The following is a 26161-nucleotide window of genomic DNA, read 5'->3' as shown; positions in this document are numbered from 1 at the left end:
GAACTCACAGAGATCCACCTGCCTCTGCTTCCTGGGTGTTGGAATTAAAGGCTTGTGCCCTCAGAGGCCAGAAGAAGGCATTGTCTCTGGGGTTCCAGTTACAGGCACTTGTGTGCCCTCCAAAGTAGATTCTCTGGTCTGAAGTTGGATTCTCTGGAAGAACAGCAAGTGCTCTGAGCCAGCTATCCAACTCCTGGATTTTTGCTCCTTAGTTTTAAGTAAATTGTGTGTGTGTGTGTGTGTGTGTGTGTGTGTGTGTGTGTGTGTGTGTGTGTGTGTGTGTGTGTTTACTTCTCCCCTCCGAGCAGCAATTGATTAGCGCTGTGTAGTCCTTTCTTAAGTGAGAGAAAGTTGCAGATAAGTCCCCCCCACCCCGCCCCGCCCACTACTGTCCTCGGCGTAATCTCTCGGGACCAGCCCTCTTGGTCTAGGTTTTAATGTGTTGCACATGTTTGCTGTTTCCAGGACTTCAGGATGCATTTGACAGCGACTGGGAAACAGGGAGGATCATGCCGAACAATTACAAAAATGGATCGGACGATGGGGTCCTCGCCTACAAACTCCTGGTGCAGACTGGCAGCAGAGACAGGCCCATCGACATAAGCCAGGTATTTCCACTGTTCCAAGGGCACTGTACGCAGTGACTTCCAGGCAGCTAACCTGTGGCAGTCGGGCTGGCATTGCGTGACCCCAGTTTGTGTTCCATGAGGGCCTGAAGAGACAGGAGATGGTAACTAGGCTGTGACCTCAAGCTAGCCAGAAAGCTTCCCTTTCCCCTCTTGTGAAGTGAGGGGCAAGTGTTGCCTCTTAACACAACAGCAGGGAGCAAAACACAGTGTTGGCAAGTGCAGACTTTTTCCCAGCGACTCAGACTGGGCTTTCAGAGTTTAATACTCATGTCTATGGTGTATTCAGACATGGGACAGCGGGTTTGTTGGGCAACAGTCATTTGAACAGAGGTTAGGTCGGTGGGTGACTTAGAAGTTCAGACAGGTCACTCGGTGGTGGAAGTATATATTTGTTACTAAGGCTTTGGGGTCAGCCTGGCCCCAAGAGTAGGTGCTGGGTACAGGCAGCTTGCTGTTGGCCGGATTGTAGCAAAACGGAAGTGTATACCCTTCCCCACACTGCTCAGTCCTTGGCAATGAGAGCTGTTCTTTTTGGTAGTATTCTGTGTTTGAAGCGTTTGGATTCTGGCATGTCCCCTTTGGTTTCCTTGGGCATGTTCAGGGGTATCTTTGCCCACTGGATTTGGAGTGAGTCCTAGGCCTCTTTGCTCTCGGGAGTTTGCTTTCTGTACCTTTAGGCGGAGAGCATTTAAGTCAGTGATCTCTTAGGTAGCTCTGTGTATTGTCCCCTCCCTTTTGGCTGGCGTTAAAGGTGACGATTCACAAAGTACGTTGTTCAGTCATCGTGGGGTGTGAAGTTTGGAGCTTCAGAGTGGGCATGCCATGGGCCGTCCGGTCTGACAAGAGTATGGCACAGCAACCTGCCTTCGAGGGTAGCAGAGAAGCACTGAATTGGACTTAGGGACCAGGGAGTCTGTGGGATGCCTGTGGCGGAGGCTAGGCACCAAGATGCCATTTCCTCTCCCGGGAGAAGGAATTGTGTGCTGCATGCACGGAGGCTAGGAGCTGTGCTATGTAATTCCAGAGACGGTCTGAGGACCTACAGTTGTGAGAGATCCCGTGGATTAATTGAATCCAGATCCCTGCCTGCCGTCTTTGCTTCTCTCCATCTCTTGCATGCTCTTTATTCCTCCACTCTTTCTCCGTGAACTGCTGTCACTGGTGTTTTTCATTTTGTTAAAAAAGAAAAAGACCAAACGTTGGAAGGAGGCCTAGATCTAAAGTAAACAGGAAATTTTTTTTCGGCGTATCTACCGTATTTATAATCCACACTCCATCTCATAGTGTCTTTGACCCAAGCAAAGCCCACAAGACCTACTGTGGGAGCAGATATGGCCACTGAATCTGACCAGAGCTCAGAAGTGAGATTACTTAGAAGGCTTTGCATCATGGTCTTCTACTTTCTGGCAGTGGGTGGGTTTTTTTTTCTTTTTCTGAATACACAGGTCATCGGAGGCTGTGTTAGCAAAATTTATACAGATGTTGTTTTATTTTATAGCTCCCCTCCATTTACTGGGTGGTATTTCCTTCAGTGTTAACAACAGAGGTTAACTGCACACAGACGTGGATGGGGATTGCGTGCCAGGTCCCCCCCCCCCGCCCCTCCTATAAATATGTTTTTCCAGATTGTTCATTACCCGCCTTGGCTGCAGACAGTCTCTTTTAGCATTCAGACTTAATTGGTTCAGCCGATCCCTGGGCCATCTGCAGAACCGTGTGTTTGCTGTAAACACGCTGGTGATTGCATTCCCACCCCCACCCCCCCACCCTCGGTAGGTGCATTTTGAAAGACATCAAAGGTATTCTTGTGGGACCTGGGGCACTGTCAAGCCACGGGCATTCTACTGTTTGCTGGAAATGTGGGTGCAAAGCCTTGCTCTCCTGGCAGGAGTGTGTTTGTCCCAAAGCCCTCTCTGAATGACCTCTGTTCTTCGTTCTGTAGTTGACTAAGCAGCGTCTGGTGGATGCAGATGGCATCATTAACCCCAGTGCATTCTACATCTACCTGACGGCTTGGGTCAGCAACGACCCCGTGGCTTACGCTGCCTCCCAGGCCAACATCCGGCCTCACCGACCGGAATGGGTCCACGACAAAGCCGACTACATGCCGGAGACCAGGCTGAGAAGTAAGTAGCAGTCTACCCAGAGAGGCTGGGAGCTCTCAGAGGCAGGCCCCCGTTACTTGCAGCCTGGAGCTCAGCAACGGCCTCATTCGTTGACACTACCCAGGGTTCAAAAGTGTAAATAGAACAATATATTTCTTTTAGTTTAAAACTCTGGGAGACAGATGAGGATGTGTAATGGAATACAGCCCTGCACTCTCACTTTGAGAAATAATCGTTTCTAACCCTCCTTTTGTAGCTTTAACTCCAGACGTTTCTCCCTGATGCCAGCTGTTCCATGTGAACGTTGGGGACGCCTCCACATTGAGTGTTATTTTACTATTGCCGAGTTTTATCGCTAGGGATTATGTGTTTATCTTAACTTTGTCAACTCTGGTGTTGAAGGGATTTTTTTGGCATGTTGGGTCATTTCTATAAACCACCAAGCACCTGTGCTCTGTCAGAACTGTTTAAACTGGAGAAGAAACGTCTGTATACACCAGTGTTCCCCTCTTCCCTTCACCTCTAAGCCTGGGGTTTGAAAGGTGGCTCTGTGTGGATTTAGTTTGCATTTATGTTAGAGATGTGAGTAGCAGCATGTGCTTTCGTGTATTGGGGCCAAGAGAAGACATGAGAAAGAAGACGGGTCCCTTTGCAGACAGGGCAGGCAGCAGTCAGAACTCCCCTGTGCCAACCCCCAGAGACTGGTGGCAAGCAGCCAAGGCTTGTCTTAATGAAAATTTATAGTTGAGATTATAATAGGGCAAATCATGTTTAGCAAGTCAACTGAATGACCCCCAAAGGGTGTGGAACACACAAGGGCAGTAACTAAATGCCTGTTATGTGGGGATTTCTTCCCCTCTTGCCGAAGACTTAGCATTACATTAGAAAAGCAGGGAAGGTTTAAGTTGTTAGGTCACTGAGGGACAAGAAAGTAAAGTGTCTTTTCTTCAAGGCATGACTCTGGGATTATTTTGGTGGAGGCGAGCAAATTGAATGTGTCAACAAAAAAACATTTTTCAGCATTTAAGCCTTACAGCAATTAGGGTTCTCGCAAGTGGTAGTTGCTTCTGGAATAGTTAAAAAATAAAAAAAAAAATCAAAGGCTTATGAGAAAACCACAGATCACAGAGGCCTACCGCTGCACACCTCACTACCACCAAGGAAAAAAATCCAAGGGTTGGTTCTGGGCTTCAGGAGATAGCCCAGTGGGTAGCGAGCTTGGCCGCACATGCATGAGGACTGGGGTTTGAATCCCCAGAGCCCACGTAAAGCAGTGTGTTGCAGCGTACCTTGTAATCCCAGTACAGTGAGGCAAGATGGAAGAGGGGGATGGGGACTGTTCCTGGGAGCTCCAGGACTGGCTAGCCTAGAATACGAAATGGCAAACAGCAAGAGACTTTTCCACTAAGAAGGTAGAAGGAGGAGGTTGGGCATCCAAGGTCGTCCTCTGACCTCCGCAAGTGTGCCTGAGTGAATCGCTGCATATGCACGTGAAAACAATGGATTGTTAGTGAGAAGGAAGGTAACGAGTGGAGTGAGCTTGTGGGACTTCTGTGGAGTTTGGGACTTGGAGGCTCTCCCGCCGAGGTTCCCTCACTCACCTCACTTCTGCTCTGTCCAGTCCCAGCAGCGGAACCCATCGAGTACGCTCAGTTCCCTTTCTACCTCAACGGCCTGCGAGACACTTCGGACTTTGTGGAAGCCATTGAAAAAGTGAGAGTCATCTGTAACAACTACACAAGCTTAGGGCTGTCCAGCTACCCCAACGGCTACCCCTTCCTCTTCTGGGAGCAGTACATCAGCCTCCGCCACTGGCTGCTGCTAGCCATCAGCGTGGTGCTGGCCTGCACGTTTCTGGTGTGCGCAGTCTTCCTGCTGAACCCCTGGACGGCTGGGATCATTGTGAGTTTACTATAAGGGTCTTTATGGAAGTCGGATTCCTTTCGGCATAGCTCTTTCTGCAGCCGGGAAGTTTTGTTTATGTCTGGGCCTTTGGAGGAGGAGGGTATAGATTGCATCATCTGTAAGATATTTATTCTGCTCGAAGTGGTGAGGTTCATGGGGAAGGTAGAGCCTCTAATGGCCGGAATCTGTGTCCCCTCTCACACAGTATTAAAACGTGCATGTGTAAGGTAGGAGGCTTTGTAAGCACGCTGCATTAAAGGTACCGAAATCTCGTTAAAAGAAAAATAACCAGCGCATAACTAATTTTCCAACTCTAGAAAGTCTTATTTTGTGGCCTCGTACTACCTAGACCTGATAACGTGTAGCGGGTTCTTCTGTGCATTATGGGGAAGCATGCCCAGAGGAGTTGAGACAGATGCAGGGTTGGGAGATGACATGTGGGCTCCTCGCGCATAGCGTATGCAGTAACTAAGCTGTTTCTCATAGCCGGTTTGGAGCATCTTGCCTTCAAAACACCTTCAGATTTGAAGTGAGTCTCATGTAGTCTGGGATCCTGGCATTGCTTAAGCTCCATGAACTGTGGGATAGGCTTTAAAACTCCGGAATTATGAAAACAGGTTTTGTTTCTGTGCTGAGTCTGGGTAGCAGGTACATTAAAGGTAAATGTTTAGTCTGCAGAAGCCTTCACAGCACTTAAGCCATGGATGGCGTCCATCTTTCCACCGTTTCTCCCCACCTCTGCCACCACCCACCGTCCTATCCCCAAGCAGGAAAGATCATTCTCTTTCATTCATTCTGACATGTGGGGGATGGTGGGGGAGGTTCACAGACTCCCCTTGGCCCAAGAAACTCTGAAGTCTCCCTTGTAGGTACTCTTACTGTTCTCCGCGCGTTTTTTACAAGGGAGATGAAAGGCTCTGATGCCTTTCCTTAAACCCCAGGGTCTGCTCTGTGGGTCCCAGCTGCTTTCCATCTCTTGAAAGCATCAAGGCACCCCCTCTTCCCCCGTAACCTGACACATGTCCACCAGTGGCCTAGCCCACAACGAAGAACACTGCAGTATGAACTAACGGAGTTATAGGACACTTTCTGGTGTTTAAGGTTAAAAGCCTTGCTGTGACCCGCAGTTGTCTTAGTTCTTGGCTCTGGGACCCCTGTGTACCAAGTCCCCTGAGACTCAAGTTGGGTATAATTAAGGCAGTACTCTTATTTGCAGTGCAGCCTGTGCATACCGCCCTCCCACCCCCACCCCCTTGTTGTATTACCCTGAATTATCTCTAGTAACTGTTCCTGATGAAATAGTCATGGGAAAAGAGACTAGACTCTGATAGTATACATCTTCATAGATGGCTCATGGGTGTGGTCCCTTTATTTTTTTCCCTTTGTAGGCTAGGAATATCAGAAAAATAATTTGCCAAGAGTATTAAACTGGTGAATAGGAAGATATAGCTAGGTGATTAAGTACCGTCTGACGCACAGCACAAGTTGGGTATGGCGGTGTGTGGCTAGGGAGGCAGACACAGGAGGAGGCCTGACCAGCCAGCCTGGCCTGCTCAGTGAGAGAACCTGTTTCAGTGGAGGTTCCGGAGAAGCACACCACACTTTAATTCTAGCTTCTGCATGCACACGCGCGCGCGCGCGCGCACACACACACACACACACACAAACTTTGCCTCCACAAACACCTTTTTTTAGCCTGACGGTAAGTTGTCCTAACATCCCCCTTCCAGCAGGAGGCTGAAATGTGAGATGTGAATCCCTCCAGAGGTGAAGGAAGTCGGTACTTTTTCATAGTATTTAGGTGACAGGCATATTGCTGCTCCCCATCTCAAAACAAAGCCACATTACACTGGGATTGTTGATTTGCCCCCCCTTGCCACTCCTGGTTACCTTGTGCCAACCTGACTAATTGTCGTGTGCCTTCCCCAAGGTCATGGTCCTGGCTTTGATGACAGTTGAGCTCTTCGGCATGATGGGCCTCATTGGAATCAAGCTGAGCGCCGTGCCTGTGGTCATCCTGATTGCGTCTGTCGGCATCGGAGTGGAGTTCACCGTCCATGTGGCTTTGGTATGGGCGGTCCCTAGGGGAAATTGGCTGACGGGGCAAAGGAACCTGGGACAGCTTCAAGCACAGTCCTCCCCCAAGGAAGTCTGAAATGTCTTAGGGGCTCTTAGTCTCTCGGGGAGTCCTAGATAAGAGACACGGGGACTCAGAATGACTGCACGCCACCTCAGTGTGTCAGGACCGTAAGGGCTCAGCACATCGGTACTGTGTTTTGACTGGTAGCCCTCCTGTCTTGAAGCTGCCATCATTGTCTCAAGATAATCCACACAGTTTTTTTTTTTAAGTACAATCATAAAGTGGGGATAAAACAAGACCACCCTCAGAGGCTTGGTGGGGATAGCATAATTGAGGGTGAGGTGAGCTGGCAGCCGCAGAGATACCCTCGGGCCTGTGAATGAAATCTCCGGTGCACAGCCCTGAAGAGCCTGCTCTTCCACCTCAGCCCACCCAGCTCTGGAGACCTCCCAGCTTCTGAATGTGTCCGCGGCAGCAGGAAACAAGGGAACCGGGGACGCTTTCACCAGAGCTTCGACCCTTTTTTCTTTTACACACTGGCTTTATGCTGGAAGAAATGAACCTGAAACAGGGTCTAGAATCCAAAAGATGAGCCAGCCGTGCACACTGATGAGAAAAATCAGTCGAAAAGCCTTGGGGAGGGGGAGTGCAGTTTACTTCTCTGCCTACAGATGTGCTCGCATCCTGAGTGTACCTGGGGCTGTTCACCGGCATTCAGTAAGCGCATATTGACTCAGTCAGTGCTGGTGTTTGGAATGCTCAAGCTGGCCTGAACCAAGTGAGGCTAGCATTGCTGTTCCAGCGTTGTTCTTGGAGCCTAGCACGTGGCATGTGCCCTCTGTAGCCTCTCAGAGCTGCCGCCGCACTCACGGGCTGTGGACTTGGGTGCTTGGAAGGAAGGTTGTGGAGCTGTTAGTAAGATGATGATTTAGGAACACTTGCGCTTGTAGAGGCTGGGAGGGGGATAATAAATACTGTTACTGAGGCACCGTTCACCTCATTTTGGGGGACAGAGTGTCTCACTGGCCTAGAGCTAGGCTGGCTGATCGGCAGGGTCCAGGCACTTGCCTGTCAGGATTATAAGCCTGGACCATCATGCTTTGGGTTTTGTCCAAGATACATGCATCATCACTAGCTATGATCCAATAATATGAACAGGGCATTGTAGTGAAAGCAAATAAACATTCTAGGAGCTAAGCAGTAAAATCTTGAGCATGTTTTGGAGAGAAAGGTAAAGACAGAATGCAGAATTTCATGTAGACCTGAGGCCGAGACTTTAGCTCAGTTGGTAGACTTGCCTAGCTAAGGTAACATCACAGCTACCTGTAATTCCAGCTCCAGGGTATCTCCCGTCCTCTTTTCTGTCCCCTGTAGGCACCAGGCAAACACATGGTGTACAGACTTACATGATGCATACATGCAAGCAAAACACCCACACACATGACACTTTCTTCTGAAGATCAAATAAACAATGCTTTATTGTGACCACCCATCCCCCCCAAAAAATAAAGTCATCGTTTTGTCTTTATTGATACATTTTAGATGATTTTTTCCCTAGTTATAGAGTGGTCTCTTTGAGGTGATTCCACCCTCCAACACGAGCTTGAGAATTATTACTTGTACGGTGGGCAGCTCTAGCTGAGGTGGTGTAATCTGCTTGCCTCGCCTGCAGGAGGCTCCAGGCTCTCTCCCCAGCACCACAAAAAGACCAGGCATGGTAGACGGCCTGAGCACTCCAGAAGTAGAGCCAGGGGGATTTCAGTGACGCTTGAGGCCAACCCAAAAGAGACACATGAGAAAAATCCAACACAACCTGAGTGTAGGCAGAGCAGCTGAGCACTTGAGCACGTACAGTCCAGGAATGTGACGTCTCCATTCTTCCTTTGCCCAGGCCTTTCTGACAGCCATCGGTGACAAGAACCACAGGGCAACGCTTGCCCTGGAGCACATGTTCGCTCCCGTTCTGGACGGTGCTGTGTCCACTCTGCTGGGCGTTCTGATGCTTGCAGGGTCGGAGTTTGATTTCATCGTCAGGTAAGCCAGAAGTGGAACTGGGGGACTTGGTGCGAAAGCCGGCGGCTTGCTTGCGTCCTCTTCGTGGCTCACTCCTCTGTCTGGCAAGGGGGCGGCATCTCAACCTGCCTGAGGCGTACAGACGCGTTCTCTTAGCAAACTCCCTGGTCTGGAAGGTGTCTTGGGAGATGGAAGGGGAAAAGGCTAGGGTAGGGGCAACTCCGTGCCTTGAAGCTGGAGAGTCACCTGGCATCCCGAGTGTCGAGATTTCCCAGTTCTCAGATGTCTACAGAGAGATGACTGTGGCTGGTAACTTACAGTGTTCAGCTTTGGTTCTCTCTTCTCCAGAACTGCGTGTAGAAGGGGCTAGAGATGTAGCTCAGTGGGGTGCCTTGGCTTCTGTCTCCCACACCCCATGAAACCTGTGTGGGAGGCTCATCTCTGCAATCCCAGTTTTTGTACATGTATTGAGTTTGAGGACATGAGACCCTGCCTTAAAAAAACCATAGGGGGGAAAAACTTAGCATACCTCCAGTATAAACTTTACACGGGAAATGAGTACAGTGTACCCAGATTTTGTGTTTGGATCCCTTCTGAGACTTCATCAGCACCAGACTTCAGGGTCACATTCAGGGACTCCAAGCCTGGCCTGTGTACTCCTCTTTGGATCACAAGGCGGGGTTTTGCTACATGATGTGGGTAAGATGGAGACTTCCAAAAGTGCAAACGCCAGTGAGTTTTCATTTTGTAAAGAATCTAGAGATTGGAACAAGAAAGAAAGGATACTGTCTCCTTCATAAGTGCTGTTGGCTTCACTAGGTGTAAAACCATGATGTATTGCGAAGAGGCAAAACCAATGTCCTCAGTGTGTAAGACACTAGTGCGTCTTTAGAATAAGAGAATGTATGGTGCTCCATGTCTGGAGATTTGACCCAATCGGGCTGCCCTTGGGAGCATCCTTTGGTTTCTCTTCTGTTGGGACTCTCTGAACCAGGACTGCTCTGTGCTTTGCTTAGAACTCCTGTATAGTCTGGCTGCTCCCCAGACCACTCTCTAGGGAAAACACTACTGTGTCTAACGCAGGAAAGTGTGAAGAAGAAAAGAAAATGCTTCTTTAAAGGGATGGGTGTTAGGGTGTTGTTTGTTTCTGAAACAGGTCTGGTGTAGCCTGGGCTTGCCTCAAACTTGTGATGTAGCCGAGAATGGCTTCGAACTGCTGACTGTCCTGCCTCAGCCTTCTGAGTGCTAGAATTACAGGCATGTGCTACCACATCTGGCTCTAATCAAGCTTTTCATGTGTATGCACAAAGGCTGGCCAAGCAGGGAAGCTTACCCTTCCAGATGAAATGGGGAGTTTGAGCTAGAAAAGTTTTAGCTGAAGATGAATACAAAAAAGTTAAGTTACATCGGAGGTGTAGCTCCGTGGTACAGCAAGTATCTGCCTAAGGTGCAGGGGTCACAAGTGGGTTCATCCCCCCACTACCAGAGGAGGGAAAAGAAAGGCTCAGTCTTGAGGCATAGCCCATTGGACAGCCAAGCTCCCAGGGCTTTCTGGAATGAGGGTATGGTTGACTCACTGTTTGAGGGTAGAGTAAGCAGAAGAGGTTGACTGGTCTCAGTATAGACCAGCACTCTGTATAACGTGCTTCCTGATCATCTGGGGCTGTTAAAGTACAGACAGACAGAAGCCTTCCCAGGCAACTGTCAGGCAAGCCCAAGCATGCCAGTCTTCACACAGCCTATTGATAAGTTAGTAAACCAATCAACAAATTCTCCTTTGTCAAAAACTGAGGAGATATATGATTTAACTTAGATGCTGGATTGGGTATTTGGCATTTATTTCCTCTGCACACTTTTACACGGATACTAGCTTCTGTCTTTCTGGCACAAAGCCCAGTGCCCAATGTGACTGCTTCAGCATGGTCTCTGGGCTGCTCCAACACAAAGGTAATGCCAGCCTCATGAGTGCCATTTTTGTGACCACTGGCAAACAGCACATAACCTATTCTGCCGTGTGGTTTATAGTCTGCCGGGATCGGGAGATACCAAGTCTCCCCAGCAGTTCAAAGCCAAGAGAAATAAATGCAAGGTGTGCTGGGACCTTGCAGGTTAGCTGAGGAGCCAGTGCAGAGCTTTGCAAAGGATTCTACAGAGCAGAGCCCATTTCCTCACCCCTTCCTAACTGGGGCTGCTCATTTGTTCCCAGAGATATCGGGGTTCCTGTTTCAAGCACTTAGAAGGGCTTCCCATTTTCTAAAATAGGATGGATAAAGTCCTCACCAGAGTTGAATAAATGAGCAGACACTGTATACATGAAGCCGTCAGAAGTCTAATTGGTCTGTTTATGTTGCAGCTAGATGGATGGGATGCAAATGTCTTAATGCCTGCTGCTGATATATGCCTCCACCAAAAGTTCCACAGTTTATGTTAGAGCAAGACATTGGCAGCTTGGGTTTTTACTAATGCAGCTCAGCGGGCTTTAGTGTTTACAATAGCTGTGAGGTATTTGTATTTTTATAGGGATTCTCTCTCCTTTCATCCGATGTCAAAACATACATAGACATGGCATTGTAGGATGGCTGTTCAGTTTTATGATCTTGGGGACCATTAACAGATAGATATCTAGCCCTCCCTCTTTCTTTCCAGAACATCCCAACCCCAGCTCCACCCCCACCCCACCCCCAGTCCAGTTCCATCAAAGCCCTAGAAATCATTAGTTCCAGAAAAGCATCCTTGCGTGGAGGGTGCACCCCTCCAGCTGTGCAGAGTGCCGACCAGAGGCGGGCCCTGGCTGACAGGTTTACCTTGGTATTCTTGAAGGATCCCAGACCTTTAGCCCTCAATGGTGGGAACTCAGAACTCGCTGTTCACTCTCCCTCTTCTGCCATGGTGCTTCAGCCTTTATGTTTGAATTGGCTGACGCAAAACAAGAGTATTCAAAGATGCTAAATTGTTCAACAAAAGATTGGCCTGCGGAGCAGCCTGCCATTGTGGAGAGCCCTCGCCCCGTACAATGCCCCGGCTCCCACAGAATGGGCAGCGCTTTCTTTGCAGGGCTGGTTCCTGTGTTCTAAAAAAGGTTGCAATTGGAGCTATTTGGTAAAACTGGAACCCAGAGAATTCCAGGCAGAAAGTTGTGATTAATGAAAGCCCAGGGAAACCCTTACCTGATGCGCCGGGAGTCTTAATTAGAGACTCTGCCCTAAGAGGCAGGGGCATTTCACAGTGGATTAGCAGCCTGCAGAAGCAGGCTGCTTTTCCTCCTGGGCCAAATTGTTTAAATTCTACACCCTTCACTTCATTTGTTTGCTTCTGCTGGGTTTTCGCGAGCGGGGCCCCTCGGCATTGTATCTGTGCTTTCAGGTTATTCAGCCATTCACTTCCCGTTCCATATTTCTGTGTTGGTGTAACACATTCATAAATAACATTACAGGCATGAGATTTCAGCAAATTAACAAACTAATTCCCTCTCCCCCCACACGCACCCTTTTCATGAACTAACACTCCAGTGTGTGGAATGTAGTCCTTGGAGTCATAAGGTAAAAAAAAGAACAAAACCCCACACCAACCTTGTGTTACAAGTTTGAACTACGGTTCCGTGACTGGCTTTTCAGAGGAGTGGGGTTATTGAGCTGAGCTCGCGGTTGCAGAACACGACTTGGGTGCGTGGAGGCGCGGGGTGCTTTCTTTTCACCCTGACAGGTCCCGTGTCCCTTTTGTCTTCCAGATATTTCTTTGCTGTCCTGACGATCCTCACCGTCTTGGGGGTCCTCAATGGACTGGTTTTGCTGCCTGTCCTCTTGTCCTTCTTTGGGCCGTGTCCTGAGGTCAGTGATCGCCAGGGTGAGACACTCACCCCACAGGCCACCTGCTTTCCCCAGTGCCCCTCCTGATTGAGATCTGTAGGGTGCCGCTCTGTTTGCTGATGGTGTGGCCCCTTCAGTAGACATCCAGCAACAGTGGCTGTTTCGCTTTGCCGTTTGATAGTTCAGGCTGGGGTCTGTGGAGCAAACTTTTGTTTCAGATCAGCTGATGGGCAGCTTTAAGTCTTGGGGATATGTAAAGGAAGGTTTTTCCTACCTCAGATAATGTGTTTGGGCTTAACAGGTGTAAAGGACACCGTAGCCTGCCTTTCTGGTGTTGGAAGACAATAGGTTCTGTTTTCCCCGCCAGTGTCTTGAGTGCCTGGCCAGGTGGGGGGGGATGCAGTGTGATGTATGGGGCTCTCTTTGTCGGGTGTTGGGGGCTGATGAATAACACTGGGCTTCGAACTTTTAAGATGAGCCAACAGGTAAAAAGAATGTAACGCTTCTAATTGGGGAATGTCCTTAAATAGGTGTCTCCAGCCAACGGCCTGAACCGGCTGCCCACTCCCTCACCCGAGCCGCCCCCAAGCGTCGTCCGGTTTGCGGTGCCTCCTGGTCACGTGAACAATGCATCTGACTCCTCTGACTCGGAGTACAGCTCTCAGACCACAGTGTCCGGCATTAGCGAGGAGCTCAGGCAGTATGAGGCCCAGCAGGGTTCCGGAGGTCCTGGCCACCAAGTGATTGTGGAAGCCACAGAAAACCCCGTCTTTGCCCGGTCCACTGTGAGTAACCTAGGGGACTGGGAAGGATTCATCTCTCCTCTGGCAGTGGGCCGGGAGGTCTAGGGGAGGTCCAGGGAGATCTGCTGCTCAGATCTCATAGACAGATGGGTGCAAGAAACCAAAAGGTCAAATCACAGGAAACTGCCAGCATGCCATTCTTTGCAAAACTATGACATGCTTCCTTTTTAATCTTGTGGATTGAAGCAGCAGTGCGAACAGGGGGGGCGTAGCTTACCTAGAATACTCAGAGCCCTGGGGCTCACCCAGCCCGGCCATTATTCAGAGTGGACTCAGCGGCAGGCCCGTACTTCCTGTCCCCTTCCTATCCTTTTACCCCACCAGCCATTTCAGACTGGTATTCGAGGAAATATAATAAATAGTGTATCATACTGCCAGGAGAAGCATTTTCTTTTCTTCTTCTTCTCGTCCCTTTAACTAGCCTTGGGACAAAAAATTATTTTCATTGTTTATCTGAGGTTTTCCCCATAGCTTTGTGGGTGGAGATTTCCTTGAAGTTCAGAAGCATCCCAAGTTCTTACCAATTCCTGCAGGTAGTGAGGAATCCGACAGGCTCTCTTCCTTACCCACGGCAGCCCCCAGTCAGGATGCTCAGCCTTAAAAGAGCCGGGGAAGGCTCCAAAGTTCCCATTGCTCGCCTGAGGCCCCCACCATCCTTACAGGAAATGTGTATTCCAGTCCCAGGCTAGAGCAGCCTTCCATGAAGGAGAGAGTGGCTAGTCAATGAATTGTGTCATGGTCGTCACCGTGCCCCTAACTCCCTCCCCCCCCCACCCACGACGATGCCCTGCTGGGCTGCAGTGTGAATCTGGTTTTGTTCGGCAGGGGCCTAAAAATAGGTACAAGCTCAACGACTTTGAAGTTGGTCACGGTCCTTTTGATTGATGTGGCCACTGTGTTGCTCGAGCTTTGTACAGAGACCCAGAAACCAGATTCCTAATGGTCAGGCAGGGAGACGAATGTGTCTGAAGGAACTATCCGTGATGGTAGAAGTTTTAGCTCCGCTCTTCAGTACAATTAGCTACTGGCCACACCTGGCTTGGGGTTGGGGCAGGCGAAACAAGTCTGTACGACCCAGAAACCGGAGCCCTTACGTCTCTGAAAGCTACTGTGTTTATGATTGCACGCGTACCGATACACGCGGCCTCTTGACCATCCAGGAATAGACACTTAGCAGTTAGAGGAAAAGAGCCTAGGGTCTGGATAGACTGATCAGGGGGGAAGCTGGTTTGTGGGAGTGAAGCCGTTCACGCAGCTGTGCACGGCAGCTACGTGCCTCTTGCTGGCTGTGTTGTAGCAGGGCAAGATCCGTATCCTGGAGTTACTTAAAAAGTGGGATTCCTTCTGTGGATGGAAGGACCCCACCTTACAAACTCCCTGTGTCACCTCTGCAGGTGGTCCATCCTGAACCCAGACATCACCCTCCCTTGAACCCTCGGCAACAGCCCCACCTGGACTCGGGCCCCTTGCCTCCTGGACGACAAGGCCAGCAGCCTCGAAGGGACCCCCCCAGAGATGGCTCGCGGCCACCCCCGTACAGACCGCGAAGAGACGCTTTTGAAATAATTTCTACTGAAGGGCATTCTGGCCCTAGCAATAGGGACCGCTCAGGCCCCCGCGGGGCCCGTCCTCACAACCCTCGGAACCCGACGACGTCCACTGCCATGGGCAGCTCCGTGCCCAGCTACGGCCAGCCCATCACTACCGTGACGGCTTCCGCTTCTGTGACTGTGGCTGTGCACCCCCCGCCGCCGCCGCCGCCGGGACCTGGGCGCAACCCCCGAGGGGGACCCTGCCCAGGCTACGAGAGCTACCCCGAGACTGACTACGGGGTGTTCCAGGACCCCCATGTGCCTTTTCACGTCAGGTGCGAGAGGAGGGACTCGAAGGTGGAGGTCATAGAGCTACAGGACGTGGAGTGTGAGGAGAGGCCGTGGGGGAGCAGCTCCGACTGAGCTGTGTGCCCCAGGTGCCCCAGGGGTGCTTTCCAGGGTTACCTGAGCACTGGCACATCCCCAAACTGGACCCTGGGGGACCTTTTCTCCCCCCCGCCAAGGCAAGGCTGATGTGGCCCAAACCAACACCGTTTCCAAACCGGATTTCTTCCCTTTTCACTAGCAATCTTTTTGGTTTAACAGCCCTGCCTCGCACCCCGTTTGCCGCCACCTGCAGCAGAGTTCCAGCAAGCGTGCAGATGACCTTGCAAGGTGGAAGTAGATGAAATTAATTTAGAGCCACAGTCAGCCCATTGTAGAGTTGCCGTGTTCTCGGCGCCCACGCAGAGTCAAGGGGGCTGTGTTGCGTGGGAGGCGCACAGCTCCGGGTGGTGACCATGATGTGACTTCCTTTTTTTGTTTGTTTGTTTGTTTTCTTTTAAGGGTAATTAAAATCTGAAGCAAAGAGGCCAAAGATTGGAAAAACCCCGCCCCGCCCCGCCCCGCCCCCCCACCTCTTTCCAGAACTGACTGCTTGAAGAGAACTGCTTTGGAATTATGGGAAAGCAGTTCATTGTTACTGTAATTGATTGTATTATTTTGTGAAATATTTCTATAAATATTTAAGAGGTGTACACATGTAATATACATGGAAATGCTGTAAAGTCTATGGCCTGGGGCCTCTCCGCTCCTGCCCCAGAGTGGGGAGACCACAGGGGTTCCCTCCCCCTGTGTACATTGGTCCCTGTGCTGCAACTTAAGCTTAACTTAGTTTTTAAAAACCCCCTCCCAGCATATGTCGCTGCTGCTTAAATATTGTATAATTTACTTGTATAATTCTATGCAAATATTGCTTATGTAATAGGATTATTTGTAAAGGTTTCTGTCTAAAATATTTTTAAATTTGCATATCACAACCCTGTGGTAGGATGAAATGTTACTGTTAACTTTCGAACACGCTATGCGTGGGTAATTGTTTTTAACGAGCAGACATGAAGAAAACAGGTTAATCCCGGTGGCTTCTCTAGGGGTAGTTTTATGCAGTTCTCATGGTGTGTGTGTGTGTGTGTGTGTGTGTGTGTGTGTGTGTGTGTGTGATTTCCCAACATACTGTACTGTGATTTTGTTGTTGTTTTGTTCTTTTCCCTTGTTTCTCTTTGTGTGACCTTAGCTCTGTCCAGCCTAGTCAAGCTGGGAAAGTCAAGGTCTCTTGTCTTGGTGCTGGTGGAAGGGTGGACCCGTCATGTGTCTTACTCTCTGGAAATAGTCCAGAGAGGCCAAACTTGGCTTCATGCCTGCGGCAGCTCCTGAGGTCATGGGTAGTCCCCTCCAGAGACCTCCCCTTGTGCTTCAAAGAGAATACATTCTCCCGGATCATAATGTTGGGTGTTAGGGCCTTTGTATAGGGACCCAGCAGTCTTCGCTGGTGGTGGATCTCAGCTGGATCATGAGAGAGATGACACTCAAGGGATGTGTGTAGTGGTCTTGCACCTTTCTGATGGCCGGCACATACACACAGCCTCCCACCCCCGTAACCCAGATACAGGCAGAAAAATCTATTTCATTCAAGGTCTACACTCAAGCCTTTACAAATCCGAATCCCTCACAGTAAATCGACTGCTCGGTTGGTGCATGCTGATGGCCGCTCAAGTCAGCTCTGCGGGGTGTGAGCTTCTGAAGGCGCTCCTCTGTGTGTTCTTGTCCTATGGACACACACACACACACACACACATACACACACCGCCATGTGATGTCCATGCAAGGGCAGTGTCTAGCTCTTCGAACCAGGTGTTAGATTTTAAAATATGATCGTGCTTCCTTTCCCTGAGGTTTAGACTTCTTTGCCTCTGGCCAGAGACTAGTAGATGGGGAAGCAGTATCCTCCCTTGTGAGTGTGAGCACTGAGGACTTGTGTCAGAGGAAGGGAGTTAGTGCCCACGGAAGCTACTGTGAGGAGTGCCTCCTTCAGTCCCTCCTATCCTGCATGGAAGTTTGTAAGGCAGTGGGGCCCCTAGTAGTACCAGCAGGCTAGTGATCTCAGACTAAAACTCATCCCCAAACTGTAAGGTACTAATTGGAAGCCACCAGTGGCTACCGTGTGTGTGGTGTGTGTGTGTGTGTGTGTGTGTGTGTGTGTGTGTGTGTGTGTGTGTGTGTGTGTGTGTGTGTAAATATGCCAGAGGCCCTGGCTACCCACTGCTACTGTCTTAATGCCTGTCAAGCCACTGTCTGCCTACCCCCAAACCAGCTCTGCTCGGATAGCTCGCACCCTGAGTTGAGAAGGGAGATGTAAAATTCTGAAGCCGCCTCCCTGCAATTCTTGGTTGTGTCCAGTCACTCCTGAGCCTCACTCGTGGCATAAGGAAGTTCGTACAGCCGTTTGGTTTCTGTGCGGCATGAGTTGCATCAGCCAAGGCAGGAAGGGCACAGAGCTGACAGGAGACTACAGTCTCGGAGTGCATTTATTGTCTGTCTGTCTGTCTCCTCATAGTTTTTATTTTGTCTGTATTGTTTGTTCATTTGGATGTTTTAATTTTTAAAAGAAAAGATCTTTGCTGATAATTTATAATTTTGTATCATAAGAATGTCCTCCAGAATTTGTCATGCCAGTTTATAACAACAAAAAAAAATATGCAGGGATTTTATTTCTATTGGAAACACTATTGCAGTTATGTTTTACTTTTGAACAGAATTTTTATTTGTATAGAGTGCTTACTAATGTTAAATAGTTCAGAGTATATAACATTTACATCAAGGACTCATGGTAGGTTTTAGTGTAAGGAGTTTAAAGGAAATAAATATTCAAACTGGGTCTCGTTGTCTGCCAAATTGGGTGGAAATGAGTTTGTGTCATTTCAATTACAAAGATGAAAGTATGCCATATAATTTATTTATATGAAAATTTATTTTTGTAGTGTACATAGTAGTCATCAAGTCTTTTGACAGAAGTATATTTTTAAAGAATTTATATGTAATGAAATCCGTAAAATGTCTGGAACTTTGTTGAGACATGAGTGTGGGGACACGTTCATTGCAAATGACAGCAAGGGAAAGGAAGCGTTTCACAGTGTTAAGAGAGTACAAGAGAGCAGCCATCCGTGTGATTGGGAAGTGTTGACGTGGGGCATTGTGACCTGGTTATTACGGTTCTCAGATGAAAATGTACAAACTCTCTAAATATTAATGTTCAAACACTGATAGAAATTCTAACATGAATAAAGATAATATAACTCGTTTGGTTTATGTGCTTGTTTCTGGAATGTTCCTTAAAGCGTACACGGAAGAAGCCCCTAGCCACCTGCTTCATCTTGCTAGCCTTGTGGAAGCTGTTTGTGTTCACTTTGTAAACACTGAGAAAGTTCCTTAGTGACCTTTTTTAAGTGAGCACTCCCTGTTCTTTCTTACCTTTCTGTGCCCGAGCTCAGGAAGTATGTATGGCCAAGCACAATCTAAACAAAATTATCTGGGAAGGCGGATCTGTTAACTTTTTAAGAGGGTCGCGCCGCTGTAACTCCAGCTCCAGGGGATATGATGCCCTCTTCTGACCTCTACTGGCACTGCATACACACACATGCACATGCCCACACATAGACACACACAGAGACTCGATTTAAAAATTTGAAGTATTTTAAATACAAGACACCAATTCTAACTGACCTAGTATAGGGTGGTTTTGTTGTTTTTTGAGTGTGATTTCATCATTGTCAACATGCTTAAGGAAAACGTGACTAGAAACAACATCTCTGTTTCGCTGTTTTTATTTTTTTTCAAGACAGGTTCTCACTATGTAGCTGTGGCTGTCCTGTGAACTCATTCTGTAGGCCAGGCTGACTTCAAACTCACAGAGATGCACCTGCCTCTGCCTCCCAAGTGCTGTGATTAAAAGGCCTGTGCCACTACTGGCTTACTTAATGGCTCTGTTTTTAATCACCTGTGTTTTTGCAACTACAGTAAATGAGAGGTCAGGAAGGATCAAACCAAACCATCCTAACCATGTGGGAAGTCCTAGAGACAGAGATCAGCCAGCTGCAGCCGAGACTGCCTCCTGGTTTTGTATGGATTTGTCAGGAGACAGCCGTATCTGTGTCTATACACACTGCTCATGGCTGCTTTCACACTATAATGGCCGAATGGACCGGCCTGCAGATGCTGAAATACTTACTCTGTGGCCTTTAGGAAGAAGCCTGCCAGTCCCTCTTAAGACAAGGAAGTGTTTGGCCAGTGCTACTCAAGTGTGGTCCATGAATCAGCATGCCTTGGAAGCCTGCTGGAAAAGCCAGAATCCAGTGCTGCTCCAGACCCACTAAATCAGAGCCTGTGGGAGGGAAGCCCTGACTAGCAACTCCAGTGGTTCTGAAGCACCAGCAGGAACAATCTCTAAATTCCTTCCAGGCGGATGTGGCCTTGGTTCCCTAATGCAACTCAGGCCGAATGGCCAGCACAGGCCAGATTCTGGAAACAACAGGGAGATCCTGACTCAAGTCTGTGTGGTCTTCCCACAAAAACACATGTTCCTCTGTGGGAAAGAGTCGAGACCTGTGAACTCTGCGTTTATGTCCGGGAGTCCAGGCGGAGGAATTCCCTTCCCAGTGTTCTGCCACACACATAGCTGTGAGTAGGGGCTCAACAGAGGCTGTAGGCCCGTGACAGAACACGCAGGGGATGTGGGGCCTTCTGTCTGCCTACCCTTCCTGCCTAGAGACTTCCCAGCATCTAGTTGGCCAACTCTGGAAGTCGCCTGTGTCCTCTGTAAACGAAATATGAATGCTTGAGGTTGGTGTCTGAAGGATAAGAATGGCGGTGGAGTCTTGGGTCACAGTGAGTGGGATGGGATCAACCACATCCCACACACTCTAAAGTGACTGTCCTACCCTGGACCCGAGTTCCCATCTCAGAAAGCCCTGCAGTGACCTCTAGTTGGGGCTGGCTGGACCAGAAGGATGCTCAGTCAGTAAAGGGCGTACTGTGCAAGCGTGAGGACCTGAGTTCAATCCCCAGGACCCAATTGAAAAAGCCAGATGCCACCTTGCTGAGGAGGTTGGGGACAAAAAGATCCCTGAGGCTTGCTGGGCAGCCTAGCTGATCAGTGAACCACTTGTAAAACAACAAGTGTTGTTCCTGAGAAACAACTGTGGCACTTTGTAAGGGAGCACGCTCTTTCCCTCTCCCTCTCCCTCTCCCTCTCCCTCTCCCTCTCCCTCTCCCTCTCCCTCTCCCTCTCCCTCCCTCCCTCCCTCCCTCCCTCCCTCTCTCTCTCTCTCTCTCTCTCTCTCTCTCTCTCTCTCTCTCTCTCGTCTCTCTGTCACACACACACACACACACACACACACACACACACACACGGAATCAAATACTCAGTTAATACAATGACTTCCATAATAGACACTGTCTAGGAAAAAGAAAAGTTTAGCATTGTTTTATGTCTTAACAACTGTATCTTCTCTCCTTCTGATAGAGTTAGTGACCTGTTCTTAAGCCCTTCTTTAGTGAATTTCATAAACAATGCTAACTTGGTTCCAGAATTCAGGTCAAGGAGAATGTCGACTCTCCAAATCTGGTCATGGGAAATGCTGCATTAGTTAGAACCCAAGCTGAGAGACGCTTTCATTGAGACGTGCTTTGTTCTACAAGATGATGGCTGATTACCATCCAGTTTTGTTTTTGTTTATTTGTTTGATTTTGTTTTGGGGGGTGTTATTTTGCTGTTGTTTGTTTGTTTTTGTTTTCATTCATTTGGATTTTTTTGAGACAGGGTTTCTCTGTATAATAGCCCTAGCTGTCATGGCATTTGCTCTGTAGACCAGACTACCCTCTAAAAATTCAAGAGTTCAACTGGGTTTAAAAGCTAGTTTTGAGTTTTTAACTTTATTTTTAACATTTGCTGTATACACGTAGATCAGGGACCAGCTTGTGGGAGTCATTTCTCTCCTACCATGTGGGCCCAAGGATAGAACGCAGGTCCTTCAGGCTTGGCAGCAGGCAGGCAAGCCTGCCATCCTGTCAGCCAGTTTTGTGTTTTATAATTGATGTAGAGCTAATAAGTGACTTCATTTTTAATTGCGCTGGCCTCGGAGGACAAGATTTGAATTAAACTGCCCACCAAGATCTGCTGTCTTTATTCAGGACCTAGGATCCATTCTCTCTTCCCTCTCCTCTTCTCTCCCCCCCCCCCTTTTCCTCTCTCTCCTCCCCCTCTCTCTCCCTTCTCCCTTTCTCTCTGTCTGCTCTCTCTCTCTCTTTCTCTCTCTCTCTTCCTTTCTTTCCATTTCTTTCCACAACAGCTACAGCAACTGGGAAGCACCAGGCCTCTGAACTACTCCAGGCACCAGCCATGCCACGATATAAAGACAGTTGTTTTGTTTTTTGGTAACTGACCTCCCACAAAAAAAAAGAAATGGATCTACTAATCAACTGAAAAGAACTTTGGCCGGGTTTTAATTGCTCTTAATGAAGGTTGTGCATAATGAAAACATACTGTAAGCACGAGTCTTTTTTTGTGTGTGTGGGGGGGGGTTATGAGACAAGGTTTCTCTGTATTGTTTTGGAGGCTATCGGTCCAGCCCGGCCTCGAACTCACAGAGATCCGCCTGCCTCTGCCTCCCGAGTGCTGGGATTAAAGGCGTGTGCCACCACCGCCCGGCGAGTCCTTTTTTTTTTTTAATCGCACACATAGTCATGATGGAGGATGTGTTGGACACCATTTTCTGCATAGGTTTCCTGCCAGGAAATTAGAACAACTGCCATCATGAATCTCTGTGAGAGATACTCTACTCTGTTCAGGTCATGGAACTTAGAGCTCTGTTACAAAAAAAGAAGTGTGCCCGACTAAGGTGACCCAAATCGTAACTGGTATGGCATGGCTGGGACTTTCCATTTGCCATGACTGACTGGAGGCTTCTCTGTAGAAGAAAGGGAAAGGGAACAGAGCTTACATTCTACGGGTATCCCTGCAGCCTGTGGATGCAGCCTCACGTGGCTGAGGAAGGCTAGCAAGCAAAATCCATGAATTTAAAAACATGATAACTTTTCTGTGAGATTATTCGAGGGTGGCATGTGCAATTTGACTGTGCAGGGTCTCCAGCATGAACTTCACAGATCACAATGTCATATTGCGATGTCGAGAAGTTGGGCGCACCGCTAGAGCAAACCACCATCGCACGGAGAGACACACAGTCCTTTCCCTAAGATGGAGTCAGACCTCAGCAAGCAGCAGTGCCTGCCTGCTGGGAGAAGCACGGGAAGCTCCACGGCACTCTATCTTTCCTGGAAAGTGTTATCTTAATTCATCTGAGGGTACCAGCACATGATGTCAGAGTGCGCAGTTAAGGGCAACAATAAAGTCGAGCAAGTTGCTCCTAAGATGAGCAACTGCAGGAAACGTCTCTATCAATTGACACCATCTTTACATGCATCGGACAACGGCTTGTGTTCTCCCGGAGAGCAGGGCGGGGCGGATAATAGCCTGTTCTATTTGTATAAAGGAAAAAATTATGTAGATGGAGGGAAGACTTGAGGAGCAAGTTCTGACTGGTGAGTTATTATATAATAATGAGGGCTGTAGGAGTAAGCCCAAGCTGAGATGCCAAGGACTCCTCTTGGTAATTACAAATGTGAGTCGATGGCAGAGACAGGTGGACTGGGTGTTGAAAGCTTCTGCAGCCAGAGGAGGAGCAAGACAAGGCAGGAACGGAGAGCAGCAAGAGGCCTTCTGCTGCAGACCAGGGTCGGGGAGGTGCCATCAGAGAGGAACAGGCCGGATGAGCAGAAAGCAAGGCCAACATATCCAAAAAAAGACCAGCGTGCCCTTCAAAGACAGGTCAAGCCAGGAATCAGTACTGACAATGACTGGAAGCATGCCAAAAGCTGGCCAAAAACCTGATGGAGGTCTCTGGTCTGCAAGATAGGAGGTAACCCATCATGCTTGAATTCTGAGGTGCATTTGCCCTTCTTGTGATGGGCATTTTTTTTTTTTTGCGCTTCCACACAGTTCCTACCTTGCCAAGCACCATGGCAAGGCTACCAGGGACCAAGATGTCCGACTCGACTCGTGGAAGGTTAAAACTGCCAGGGGCCCTTGATACTTTGTAACCTGGAGAATCACTTTGACTTGACTCTAACATAAGGCAATACCGACAGCAATCAAGGTAGACCGTTGAGATTAATCTGATGTTTGTGACCTCCTTGTCTTCATCTTCCCCTGTTTTAATATGTTAATTTCAAAGACATGGGGGCGGGGGTGGTGCGCATGTGGGGATCCCATCCACACTGCTGCTGGAACCTCTCTGAGTCTTGCACTTCCAGGAGCCTGTGCAGCACCCTGAACACCCAGCAAATGTTTGCGCTAAGGCAAACAGCGGCTGTGAGGGAAGCAATTAGCAAATCTCTGAATTCTCCTTCTGATTACACCTAAATTCCAAAAGCTAATTGGCTAAAATGTTCTTCCTTAATTAGAAGCAATTAATACATGAAACTAGGTTTGCATTTCACAAGAGTTTACATTTCACGATTGAAATCTCCAACTTCATTTACTAATGGTCTCTAATGGCCTGTAATCACAAGGCACACACAATTACAGGGGAGGCTTTCAAAGTGTCGGAATGGAAGAATGTCTGAATTTATGAATTATCCTTCTGTTGCTGAGTACATAGCCAAGATCTACTGTAAAACACATGCCATGTGCGCACATGCTTGCTCAAACAGTCCCAAAGGAGTGCATTTGTGACATTTGACCCTGCTGGATTTCCCACTCTCCACTGTTGTCCCACAGCACTTAGGACCCCATAGACACCTCAGATGCTCAAGTCCCTTGTAAAATATGGTGTAGCATTGATATACAGCCTGCGCACATCCTACTGCAGACCTCAAATCATCTCTATATTACTTACAATGCCTAATACAAGGTAAATGCTACGGAAATTGTTTTTCTCACTTAGGATATAACAATAAGAAACAGGTCAACAGGTTCCATACACATGCACCTTTTTTTTTTCAAATACTTTTTTTTCAAATATTCAAAACTGAGTAACTTCATGGATATAAAACCCACAATCCAACTGCTCTCTCACCCCCTCTCCCTGGGAAGACTTCTCTCTCTTTTCATCAGTCAAGCTAGGTACTCCCAACAGTAAAGCCTATTAAAATCCATCTCTAAGACACAAGGCTGGGGGATACCTCTTTCCTTAGAGTGCTTGCTATGCACGTGTAAGAACCTGAGTTGGATTGCCAGACCATGTAGAAATCTGAGCAGGATTATAATCTCAGCATTGGTGAGGCGGAGGCAGGAGGAGCCCTCTGGCTCATTGGCCAGCCAGCTTGGCCTTATTAGCAAGCTTCTGGCCCCCAGTGGAAAACCTTGCATCCAAAATCAAGGTGGAGGATTCCTGAGTAGTGACACCCAAGATCGTCCTCTGGCCTCCCCCAGCACGGATGGGTGTACACACACGTATGAGCACCTGTGCACACACCATGCATGCATACACACACGTATGAGCACCTGTGCACACACACAGATAGAAAGACGAAGGTGCTTAAGCCCATCCCTGTGTAGCAGTGAAGTGAAACTCCCTCTTTCTTTCTTTCTTTTCTTTTTTTTTTGTTTGTTTTTTGTTTTTTGTTTTTCGAAACAGGGTTTCTCTGTATTGCTTTGGAGGATGCCCTGGAACTCACTCTATAGACCAACGCCGGCCTCGAACTCACAGAGATCCTCCTGCCTCTGCCTCCCGAATGCTGGGATTAAAGACACACGCCACCAACACCCAGCTACCCTGTTTCTTGATGTGTGACCGGCCTCAGGTTATGCGTCATCTGAGGAGCTCAATACACAGAGCTCACCTGCAGGGAATCACTGTGAGCCAGCAGCAGAGGGAGCGGTGGGAGGGACTGGGAAAGATGAGGAGCAGGTGGAGAGGTAGGAGTAGGGTGCAGGAGTAGAAAAGGGTGGCAGAGGAGCATAGAGGTAAACTAAGCTGAATAAGGAGGTCTGCAGGTTGTGAGGCCTTGGCGGCAATTCCTCACCACACAGCCAAGTCTGCTCATGAGACGTAAGTGAAAAGACAGATGAGTAAAAAGCAGAACCTCTGCTTTCTCTGTGTTTTATTTTTATTCACGTGTGTGTGTGTGTGTGTGTGTGTGTGTGTGTGTGTGTGTGTGTGTGTGCGCGCGCGCGCGCGGTACCCTTGGAGGTCAGGCAAGGATGACAAACCCAAGGATGTTGTGTTCGCTGTCTGTCCTTAAGATTTCTATTTAACAAGCCCAGGTGTGAAGGCACGCACCTTTAATCCCAGAGCTTGGGAGGCAGAGGCAGGTGGATCTCCGTGAGCCTGAGGCCGGCGTTGGTCTACAAAGTTCCAGGACAACCAGGGTTATGTAGACAGACCCTGTATCCAAAACAACAGCAACAATAACAACAAAAAGATTTTTTTTTTTTTTTTTGGTTTTTCGAGACAGGGTTTCTCTGTGTTGTTTTGGAGGCTGTCCTGGAACTCGCTTGGTAGTCCAGCCCGGCCTCGAACTCACAGAGATCCACCTGCCTCTGCCTCCCGAGTGCTGGGATTAAAGGCGTGAGCCACCAACGCCCGGCAACAACAAAAAGATTTTAACAGATGTACCATATGTTCTTCAAAGCCGCCGTGGTTTAGCCTCGTCCGGGAGTCCACCCCTTCCTAACATCCCCTGTTCATAGAGGGCCGGGGTCCTGTTTAGTTTTGTTGTCAACTTGACAAGCCTGGGAAGAGGGGACCTCAGCTGAGGAATTCCCTCTATCACACACACTTGTGGCTATGTCTATTCGGGCATTTCCGGGTCCAGCCTGTTGTGGGGGTTGCCATGCCTGGGCTGTATAAGAAAGCAAACTGATTTAAGTCATGAGGAGCAAGCCAGTGAACAGT

General features: G+C 48.7%; 1 protein-coding gene across 4 annotated transcripts in view; it reads left to right on the top strand.

Moving 5' to 3' along the window:
* Positions 1 to 18518, top strand: part of Ptch1 (patched 1) — a 69556-nt gene extending 51038 nt beyond the window's left edge. For all 4 annotated transcript variants that reach the window (XM_040756135.1, XM_040756134.1, XM_040756137.1 and 1 more), the window contains 8 exons: positions 466 to 608; positions 2572 to 2755; positions 4356 to 4636; positions 6570 to 6707; positions 8611 to 8753; positions 12460 to 12559; positions 13069 to 13323; positions 14736 to 18518. In XM_040756135.1, the coding sequence (XP_040612069.1) occupies positions 466 to 608; positions 2572 to 2755; positions 4356 to 4636; positions 6570 to 6707; positions 8611 to 8753; positions 12460 to 12559; positions 13069 to 13323; positions 14736 to 15296 (1805 nt within the window). In that variant the 3' untranslated portion in view covers positions 15297 to 18518. The remainder of the gene's footprint in view (positions 1 to 465; positions 609 to 2571; positions 2756 to 4355; positions 4637 to 6569; positions 6708 to 8610; positions 8754 to 12459; positions 12560 to 13068; positions 13324 to 14735) is intronic.
* The last annotated feature ends 7643 nt before the right edge of the window (positions 18519 to 26161 follow it).

The sequence above is a fragment of the Mesocricetus auratus genome, unplaced genomic scaffold (assembly GCF_017639785.1).
Source record: "Mesocricetus auratus isolate SY011 unplaced genomic scaffold, BCM_Maur_2.0 Super-Scaffold_100013, whole genome shotgun sequence".
NCBI lineage: Eukaryota > Metazoa > Chordata > Mammalia > Rodentia > Cricetidae > Mesocricetus > Mesocricetus auratus.
Note: the sequence above shows the minus strand (reverse complement) of the source record. Positions and strands in the feature narration are given on the sequence as shown.